Raw genomic sequence first — 10,964 nt, 5'->3', positions numbered from 1 at the left:
CACAAGCTGCCTGGAAGGAACCTGTCATGAAGAAGGTGAGCATGACAATCACCTTCAAAGTGACAGGCATTGGGTGTCTCCCTACCAGGTTAGTGGAGAGCTGCCCAGCGAACACGTTACAAAGTGATGTGAACATGGCTCTTGATAGCCTGAATATTATCCTGTATTAAGCTATTTCAATTGCAGATAGCTCAACCTCTCCCTGTAGACTTTGTGCAGTGGCGAGTGTACTTTTAAAATTGAAGATAAATGCTTTGCCTACAAACGTTTGAAATAGGAGCAAGACTAGACCTCTCATGTCTACCATTCAATTAGACCACGGCTGATCTGATTGTAACTTCAAACCCACCTTCCTGTCTACCCCAATAACTTGTCACCCCCTTTTTAATCAAGAATTTATCTAACTATGCATTAAAAAATTTGAGAAATTCCACTGCCTTTTTCCCCAGAAGGAAGTCTTACAACACCAGGTTAAAGTCCAACAGGTTTGTTTCAAAAATGCATAGTTAGATAAATTCTCCCGACCCTCAGAAGACCCTGAGACTCCCGACCCTCAGAAGATTTCTCCTCATCTCCATCTTTAATGAGCAACACCTTATTTTTAAACAGTTACCCTGAGTTCTAGATTCTCCAACAAGCAGAAACATCCTCTCCACATCCACCCTGTCAATACCCCCAGGATCTTAAAGGTTTCAACCAAGTTGCCTCTTACTCTTCTAAACTCTAGTGCATACAAACCTAACCTTTCCTCATAAGACAAACTGGACAATTTCACATCCGTCCACATTATACTCCATTTGCCAGATTTTTTGGCCACTTACTTAACCTATTTGTATCTTTTGAAACCTCTTTATGTCATCTTCACTGCTTACTCTCTCTCCTATTTTTGTGTCTTCGGCAAATTTGGCAACCATCCCTCCAATCCCTTCATCCAAGTCATTTATATAAATTATAAAAAGTTGAGGACCCAGCACTGATCCCTGTGGCACACCACTGGTCACATCTTGCCAACCAGAAAAAGATAGCAAAGGGTTTACTGTGCAGCGCACTATGAAACACCTAACCTAGGGCACTTGATGTTCGCATGGGAAAGTATCCATTGCTAGCATTCACCTCTCTGCCCAAAGAACTCACAAAAGGATTAGGAGAAATCAAAACTAGGCGCCATTTCCCTTTAATTGTCTGAACTTAATTCTGGTGTTAAATGTACTGTAGAATGGATAATTTAATAAGTTCCATATTAATAAATTGTAAGATTACATTTGCTGATGGGGATAGATATATATTCACTTGTTGAAGTCCAACTCACAGATGCATTTAAATGCATGGCGAGAGTGAAGAGATGAAGCCCAAGTGACAAAGGAATAGATTTAGCAACAGTCATCTTACTGCAGGACACATGGAAAATTAGCTCGCAGTTGATTTTAAGTTACAAGATTTATTTCCCTTGGCCCACTCAGGCCCTGACTCCTGAGCAAATCAGCTGGTAAACATTCAGAAGAGTAACTGTCACTCTGTTTCCCTCTAGAATCAGGTTAACCTGACTTCAGATTCAAAGTACAATTTCTCATCAGTAAGACAGGGTATTTAACGTAGCAAAGTCACCAAGGATCCTTTGGAAATTGAGGGGAAATAATGAAATATGCATACTCTTTCAAATGTGGGTCGAGTCCAGTTCATTTCCATTCTTAGCCTCTCCTACTTGTATTTTAGTCATCATCAGCTTGCTTCAAAGCATCAGTGTTGTGCTCTCTCTGCCCGCCTAACATTGAGATAGGTTTGCAGTCCATCACTGAAGGTTTGCTTTTAATATTGACAAATTTGTCAAAGATATTTTAAAGTTAGATTTTGAATCATTGTGAGTGGAGCTGAGCTGAATGCTTGCAGACAGTAGACTGATTTAATAGTTACCAGCTGCTCTTTCAAACTTGATAGAGGCTCAGAGCTCTTTATTCCACTTATTCACACTCGATGCCAGGAACTAAACATTTTCCAACTGTAATGTCGCTGTCTATTAACCAGCAGGAAATCTATTTCCTGCAGCAGGGTAGCATGGTGGTTAGCATAAATGCTTCACAGCTCCAGGGTCCCAGGTTCGATTCCCGGCTGGGTCACTGTCTGTGTGGAGTCTGCACGTCCTCCCCCTGTGTGCGTGGGTTTCCTCCGGGTACTCCGGTTTCCTCCTACAGTCCAAAGATGTGCGGGTTAGGTGGATTGGCCATACTAAATTGCCCGTAGTGTCCTACAAAAAGTAAGGTTAAGGGGGGGTTGTTGGGTTACGGGTATAGGGTGGATACGTGGGTTTGAGTAGGGTGATCATGGCTCGGCACAACATTGAGGGCCGAAGGGCCTGTTCTGTGCTGTACTGTTCTATGTTCTATTTCAGTCTTGTGTAGATGGAGAGAAATGGAATGCAGGTATTTCCCATATTACACCAACTATACTTCGAAAGAACTTAGTTGGCTGCGAAAATTCTTTAGGACATTCCAAGGTGATGGCAGGAGCTATCTAACTGCAAGTCCCTTTATCTTTGAAATTAAAATGATGAGCAGAGAATGTAACTTTCACCTGGCTCTTCGGGAACTCATAAGAATATCCCGACAATAATTTCTGTCAAATGAAAATCAGGCAGAAGATTTACAGGAGGTAGAGGAAAATACATCACAAAAAGGGTTTGTTTTTTAAATTTACCAGCAATAATAGTGAGGTGTAAGTGGGGAAAAAAGAGAAAATAATTTTCCTGGATTTAATGCCATTTAAATCACTGAATACTTTAAACTAAATGGAGTGTCTGGGATGATTTTTGTTTTCCATTTCAGTGAGAGGATCTGACATTTGTACCAGAAGGGGACACGCTTTGATGTTGTGCTCAGATATTTGAGATGGAGTGAGTCAGTCATTCAGGCCCAGGTCTGTAGGACAATAGGATAATCTTCCTACTCCACTGCTTTCACCTGTAGCAGCTTCAACATAAAAAAATATATAATACTGTAAGTAATTGAACAGGGCTTCGTGTTGAGAGAAGATAAGAAAAAAACAAACAAATAAAATCACTTTCATCCTCAGCAAATAATGCAAAGGCTGTAGGGCAAAATTTGTGTATTGCGTGATATAAATATTTGAGAAAAATAGGTTATTTGCATCCAAAATAAGTGAGTGAATAAAATTATTCTACCCATGAGACCTGCATATGTTAGCATCAGTTAGGGGGCAGCTGGTTTGCCTTATTATAGAATTACTTCAGAATGTTTGCTCTTACAGTGATGGGAAAATCAGATTTAAGCTCCAGGTTCTGAACCATCCATGAACAATGAAAGACTAGATTTACTGATGCTCGCAATGAGAGGACAAAAAAACTAAATCAAGAGTATTTAGACTGTCCAGACTATAATGAGACCACAGACTGAGTTGTTTAATGGATTGGCATTTATAAAGGTCAGAATTGTTAACATGCCATGCAAGTTTTTATTGTGTACAATTTAGTCAAAAACTACAGATTCCAGGAATCCTTATTTGTATACATATGAAACATTATCTGGGATTTAAGACACAGGCATCTGACGAGTAATATAGCTGAGTGTCCCTCACTTCAATGTTCCACCTAACCAAGAATGTAGATTATGTACTGTATTGTAAATATAATTTTTGAAATAAATGTGATTTTGCAGCTGTTTTACATATATCCTTGCTGGCTCGCTGATTCTAGTTGTGTCACAAATATTATCATAATTCTTTCCTTAGAAATATTACATTTGCTCCAAAGCTCAGGCCATATAAACATGAAACTCTTTCTAAAACATGCTTCTTGTGAGCTTTTCTATAAAAGCTGCCATCTTCAAAGGCCCACAATTAAATTGGAGCTTATCTACAGGAGTTATTCAATGCTTTAATCCTGTAACTGCTTTCCCTGAATGCAAGCACCACTGGATCTCCACACTAATCAGCATTATGATGCTTGAAAATGGCCCACCTCTACTGTGGGAATACTGTGTCCAGCATTTCTCTTATTTCATCACTGAACTTAGCAACTAGTGCAAATGAATGTTATTATAAAAGTTCATTGCCTTCCCAATCTTTTCATGAAATGAGAAGTTGAAAGTACTTCCAGCTCACAGGGCGCCATTCATTTACAGGAGTACTTTATTCACCCTCAATTTTCAGATCAGCACTGAAGGGTAGGATTCTATAAAATTAGAGGCAATTGAATAGTGTGAGCTACATTTTTCACTATAGTAAGGCCAACTCCATCAGATATCGGGAAAGAACTATCCCCAAGGCACGACACCAATTCGATGCTGACCTCTGACATTTCTCAAGGGTAATTAGGCCATTTCAAGGAATGCTGATGCACTCCCCCCCCCCCCCCCACCCACCCACCAATAAATTATTTTAAAAATCACCGTTACCATGCTGGTGGCAGTATATTGTTATTGCTCTTCATAAGTAAGGAGGAATAGAATTTTAAAACACAGACTGCCTTTGAAACTGAGTACCAAATTTGAAACCACACTCCCCCCTCTACTTCAACTCAATCCTGCCCTTCCAGCAGTGAATTCCTTAGAAATGCCAACCTACCATAATAATAATTAAATTGATCGTGCTGTCAAGGCCATCTTTTTGGGAATCCCACAACATCAAGGAAAAGGCCCCCCTTCTGCAAAGTGGAATATTCAGCCTTGTAACTTCCTCCGAACATCTTAAATTTAAATTTGTCCCTTAAAGAAATGACAGGTAGCAGCTGAAGGCCCACCATGTTTTTATGTTGGTCTATGGCGTTTAGACTTTCCAGTTTTCAGGAGAACCTGATACATCCATATTCCTATGCACCCCCTTCTCCCTTATGATTGACAATTTGAGACCTCAGAGATTGTGCTGCCACCAAAGAAACCTAACGTTATTTCTCTATGTTTGATGTTCCTTCTAATTGTTTATAATTTCGAATAACCCAGGTGATGTTTTTGAGCTTTCTCCACAGTGAAAGAAAAATGACTGCACAAGATCATAGCTGGTTGCCAAACTATATATTTGGGATAACCAGATCTGACCTAGTGAAATGATCTCAAATTAAAACATTTGACCTTTTAAAAAATTTTACTCACAGAAAGCATTGAAAGGCATCAAAAATAACATAGCTATTGAAATGGCCAAAATAAGTACCGACTGTTGGTGGTGAGATTGATGGAGAAATTAATACAGGTAAACATATTAAATGTGTTGACTTTATATAAACGTTCTTGGGAGTATTTCAGACATTGCACTCTAGTTAAAATAGTAAGTTGGTGTTTTATATGTCCTCATAAAACACAAATATTGCAGAAGTGTTATTTTCCAATCTTGAAATAATGGAAAGGAGTGGAGGCAAGAACTGGCCAATCTAGACAATATTTCTACAAAATGTGACCTCGAATTAGATAGACCAAGAATCTATTTAGACCACATACCCAGTGGGTGCCTGAGCGGGAGTCTTAAATGGAAATACACAGTTAGCAGCTAATTAACTGCAGACCTCACAGCCGCTGCAAATCTTCTTGGAGACGGACCGTGTACAACTCAAACAGGATTTTGAGGCTCCCTGAAGCAGCTACATGGAAGCTATTCCCACGTTCATGTAACGCCTTTTTTCTCCGTCACTTTCGACTATCCTGCCTTTTACTTTCAATGTTCGTTGTTAGTTTTTGTCCTTTTTAGTTATATTTCCCATTTTCCTGTTACCCTTATTCCTTTTTAATCAGTCTCAAATGCGATGTTTTCTCTCTGTAGCTCTGTTCTGACTCTCCATTGCATTTTGCCCACCGTGTATTTTTCCTTCAGCTGCCTTCATTTTCCCCCACTTGTCACTTACAAGGGGGTGAGAACTGGAGAGGCCAGGGCAAAGCATAAGGAAATTGGATCAGATGCTTAGGGAGGGATAAAAATGGAACATTTGGCACCAGCACAAAACAACAAGACCCGGGAGGGGACAAGTGGGGCAATGCGGAGTGACTAGAGTTGGTTTAGGAAGAATAGAGTCATTCGTAAACCATAGCCTTTATTTACAGTCTACAAAATACATTGGCAAATGCTTTGCGAGTAAGATGGACGACACTACGAAATACAGCAATTTGCTATCTGCTAATGAAGGAGAATCATAGAATTATACTGCACACAAGGAAGCCACTCGGCCCATTCTCTCTCTCTCCTGGCTCTTTAAAAGAGCTGTGTAATTAGCGCCCCTGTCCTATTCCTGCTCCATAACTCGGCAAATTATTTTTCCAACCAAGCATATCGTCGTCAAAGCTGTTCATTTTCAAGGAAGGGAGGAAATGTCACCGCGAGTTAAGATTTTTGGTATGGTTGAGATTTATTTCTGAATTATTGACTTAATCATAAAAGAAAGCCAATAAGTGGTGAACGTTTTAGTTTAAATGAGGCGGCTGAAGAATAAGCATGATAACCACTTAGATCTCAAAAGTTGTTTGTGTTGCAGTCTTATTAGGCAGGGTTTTTTTATAGAGGCAGAAAAGTGTTGTGCAAAATGATTGGGGAATCAATTTCCTTAAATGCGTCTTCACACACACCTCTTCCCCTTTTTGGGGAATAGTGAGGAGGTGATGGAAGGATTCAGAGACGGATCCTCCGCCGGTGAAATAGCGTCACCGTGGCCCCGAAGTCCCAGGGCTTGAACCCAGAATGTCTGGCCCAGAAGAAGGGATGTTACTGCTGCTACACAAAAGCTCATATTGGTGAATACTGGAAATAGACAATAGCCAGTTAGAAAGGAGAAAGCAGAAACATTACTAAAGAGGAAAAGAAAACTGGCGAGCATTTCCCAATCAGAGGTGGTCCATGCAGATGTGAAGCACATTATTGCCACAATAACCTATCCACATGGACAATGGATACACAATGTGCTGGCCATAGTATTTACTGTAAGAAGTCTTACAACGCCAGGTTAAAGTCCAACAGGTTTGATTCAAACACGAGCTTTCGGAGCACTGCTGCTTCCTCCGGTGAATGGCCTGAGGAAGGAGCTGCCCTCCGAAAGCTCATGTTTGAAACAAACCTGTTGGACTTTAACCTGGTGTTGTAAGACTTCTTACTGTGCTCACCCCAGTCCAACGCCAGCATCTCCACATCATAGTATTTACTGAGGGCGTTTACCGATCTTGGCAGTGTGGATTAAATTACACATCCATCTTAAGTGAGATTTCCCACTGAAGTTCCCTGGGTTAACATTTTGGTCAGTTAGGGAAGAGAAATCCTCACACACCTGATTGGGTTCAGGCCAGTAGAACTGCGGGACCTTGGTGAGAAGTTGCACACACACACTGAATGGTGCCTGAAATGGTTCCAACTCCTCCACAGTTTGGAGCTAGCTGGATCTAGCGGTGCTGTATGGGCCCAATGGGTGTCAGAGCTGCAGGTTTAATATTTGGATCAAGGTGATGGCTGTGCTCCCCCCCGGGTGGATCAGCGGTACAGGGCTGTGATGGTGTCCAGACTGATCTCTGCTTCACACTCGTACTGAACGCCGCCTGGGAGCAGCAGGTTCCTGTTCTCCCTGGGGCTGGGGGCTGACGAGATGTTGGAGACCTTGTCGAAGGGTTCCTCCTGCACCTCGGGCTCGGTGACGGAGTGGGCCAGCTGGTTGGGGAGTCTGGTGGCATTGGTGCCAGCTGCCGGGGGCTCTTTCTGCAGGGTGGTGTCGTGATGGTAGGAGGCCAGCTCGTTGCTGAAGTTCACGGCCTCCACCGCGTTGCTGGGGCAGAAACGGGCGCAGCCCAGGATGGTGGCGAACGCCTTCCTGAAGTCGGCGTTGAAGGCGTAGATGACCGGGTTGAGGGATGAGTTGGCCCAGCCGAACCAGACGAAGATGTTGAAGGTGATGTCGCTGACACAGGGGGGCTCTCCGTCCCGGTAAAGCTGGAGGTCACAGAAAGGCACCATGCAGTTCAATACAAAGAAAGGCAGCCAGCAAAACACGAACACCCCCATGATTATAGAGAGAGTCTTAAGCACCTTGGTCTCCTTCTTGAAGGATGTTTTCAATGCTGCTTCGTGTGGGCAGTCAGCAGTGTGCTCCTGACAGTTCTGGGCGTGTTCCACCGCCCTTTCCAAAGAGGAGATCCTGCGGATTTGGGTCTGGGCGATGCGGTAGATCCTGGTGTAGGTTCCGATCATGATGGCCACTGGGATGTAGAAGCTGATGAGGGAAGAGGAGATTGCATAGGTCCTGTTCAGACTGGAGTCGCAGTTGCCTGTCCTGTTACCCCCCTGGCCCTCCAGCTCTTGTAGCAAGTCCGCCTCTGTCTTGTGCCAGTTGAGTTGGACGGGGATGAAGGAGATGAGGATGGACAGCGTCCAGGCCACCCCGATCATCACAAAAGCCACCCTCTGGGTCATCTTGCGCTCGTACCTGAAGGGGCTTGCGATGGCCCAGTACCTGTCCAGGCTGATGATGCACAGGTTGAGGATGGAGGCGGTCGAGCACATGATGTCAAACGCAATCCAGGTGTCGCAGAAGGAGCCAAAAAGCCAATAGCCAGCCACCTCGCTCAGGGCTTTCCAGGGCATCACCAGCAGGGCCACGAACAGGTCGCTCACCGCCAGCGAGATGACGAAAAAGTTGGTGACCTTGGACCTGAGGTGCCTGAACTTAATGACAGCCAGACACACCAGAGTGTTGCCCAGCAGCGTACAGAGGATAAGGAGGAAGAGCAGGCAGCCAGTAACTGCCCGCACACTCAACTCCGTGCTCACAACCTCACCCACCGCAGAGATGTTCCTCTGGTCCGTTAGCTTTCCCATGAAGATTGGCCCTTTCCCCCCTCTGGAGAATCCACCCTGTGAGTGTGTTTTAAGATGCACACCATTCTAGCGCTCCCCGCTCTCCAGGATCAGCCCACATTTCCTCTCGCATCCTTCTTCCAGGACATGAGACAAGTCACCTCGGCTCCTGGGACGGAATTCCCGTGTCACCTGCTCCGAGTCACCGGGAAGGTTCAATCTGTCCGCTGAAGTATTAGGTTTTACTACCAGCATAGCAATAGTACTGTGTTTCTATAAAGCAAACACATTGAGTTATGGATAACAGAGCTGTTCTTAATACAGTGATTCTCGCATTCATTAAAAGAAGTTGACTCATATATCTAGGTTAAGAGAAACACTTCCCAGCTTTTAGTTGCAAGGACAGTATCCATTAACTATATAACATACACAGTGCATTAACTATATAATTTACAATGTACGTACATTAACTACATTATATACCATATACAGTGCATTTTATAATATACCACACACTGTATATCAACTATATAATATACCATATGCAGTACTTTAACTATATAATATACAGTATATTAACTATATAATATACCATATGCAGTACATTAACAATATAATATACCATATACAGTACATTAACTATATAATGTACCATATGCAGTACATTAACTATATAATATACAGTATATTAACTATATAATATACCATATGCGGTACATTAACTATATAATATACAATATACAATACATTAACTATATAATATATCATATCCAGTATATTAACTATATAAAATGCAGTACATTAACGATATAATATACCATATACAGTACATTATATAATATACCACACACAGTACATTAACTATATAATATACAATATACAGTATATTCACTATATAATACACTATATACAGTACATTATACAATATACCACGCACAGTACATTTACTCCACTGCATCCTATTCATTAACTACATTGAATTCAATATGACACTATAAATTTCCTTATACATAATCCGCACCATATACAAAATCAATTAACTACATTATACGCCAACTCTACTATATATACAAAATTAACACTATATTTTAATGGTACTGTAACTTATATATATATACTGCAGTTCGTGTATAGTGTTTGTATATGGTTCCAACGTTACACTATACCTTAACCACACGGTAAACATGATGCACGTTAACTACACGCAATGTGAAATGAAATGAAAAATAAAAATCGCTTATTGTCACAAGCAGGCTTCAAATGAAGTTACTGTGAAAAGCCCCTGACTACAATATACATTGTGTGCTCTACATATATTCTGCAAGTACTAACACACATACGCTATCCACTGACCTAAAATCATTTACTGTGATGGCCAATTATGCGAACTAAGGATTAAAGCTGTCAAAGTAAATGGACTGTTTCAGCACCATGGACTGCCACTTCCACTGCTGTAATGCAAGAGCAACTTTTACACTGTGGCCACGAAAAACGAGCAGCGGCTCAAACTGACCCTGCAGGTACTGAAGGGCAGGTGAACCAAGAACTATTTTAAATAAATAGCAGCGATTCACTTTGAAGTAAGAATCGGTCGATGAAATAATAATATCAGATTCACCTGTTTGCAGCAGAGGTCCTCTCCATGGCGCGCTGTTACTCCATCTATACACACTCCCTTCTCAGTTAATCATTGATTCATAAGGTAGAAATGAACATGTAGTAGGGTTTTTGTAAATTCTTGCAATGAGTCAGCAGTAGCGAACAACAAGCTAAAAGTGCACCTCCTAACTCCCGAACAGGTCAACTCTGAAACTGAGTCATCGGAGGTGGGGGAGGTGATTCCAGTCCGCTCTACCTCAATCCAGATGAAGTTTGGGCTGGAATATCATCCACGGACTTGAAGCATCAAGGTGGGCAGTTGGAAAATCAGAGAGACAATCCTGGGATTGGGAGTTGCGGTGTAGAGCCACCGCTGGGAGGGAGTCAGCGCGTAGACTCAACTGAAACGGATTATTTCGACCTGGTCTTGCTGTCGAAGCGGGGGAAACATTATCGCTGCCTGTGGTGTGGAAGCACAGGAGCGGCGATGGGCAGGAACATTGCACCGAACAGGTTAGCTGCTCGCTCCTGTTCTCCACACACCAGGATGGAAGCGATGGAGCCGCAAGTCAGCAGCACCGTGACGAGTGTGTGCTTTC

At 42.3% G+C, this 10,964-nt stretch overlaps 1 protein-coding gene across 1 annotated transcript; it reads right to left on the bottom strand.

Annotated features, from left to right (window-relative positions):
- Positions 1-7,093: 7,093 nt before the first annotated feature.
- On the bottom strand, positions 7,094-10,475 carry LOC119979771 (D(1C) dopamine receptor). The gene is made up of 2 exons (XM_038822404.1): positions 10,385-10,475; positions 7,094-9,039 (listed from the first exon to the last, which is right to left on the bottom strand). Exon 2 carries the CDS (start codon positions 8,785-8,787, stop codon positions 7,450-7,452), a length of 1,338 nt encoding a protein of 445 aa, XP_038678332.1. The 5' UTR covers positions 8,788-9,039; positions 10,385-10,475; the 3' UTR covers positions 7,094-7,449.
- Between the last annotated feature and the right edge of the window lie 489 nt (positions 10,476-10,964).

The sequence above is a fragment of the Scyliorhinus canicula genome, chromosome 16 (genome assembly GCF_902713615.1).
Source record: "Scyliorhinus canicula chromosome 16, sScyCan1.1, whole genome shotgun sequence".
NCBI lineage: Eukaryota > Metazoa > Chordata > Chondrichthyes > Carcharhiniformes > Scyliorhinidae > Scyliorhinus > Scyliorhinus canicula.
This window is presented reverse-complemented; position numbering and strand designations above follow the sequence as displayed.

Bases quoted from the DNA above. Each gene is read 5' to 3' on its own strand.
- LOC119979771 (XM_038822404.1), bottom strand. From the start codon at position 8,787: ATGGGAAAGCTAACGGACCAGAGGAACATCTCTGCGGTGGGTGAGGTT.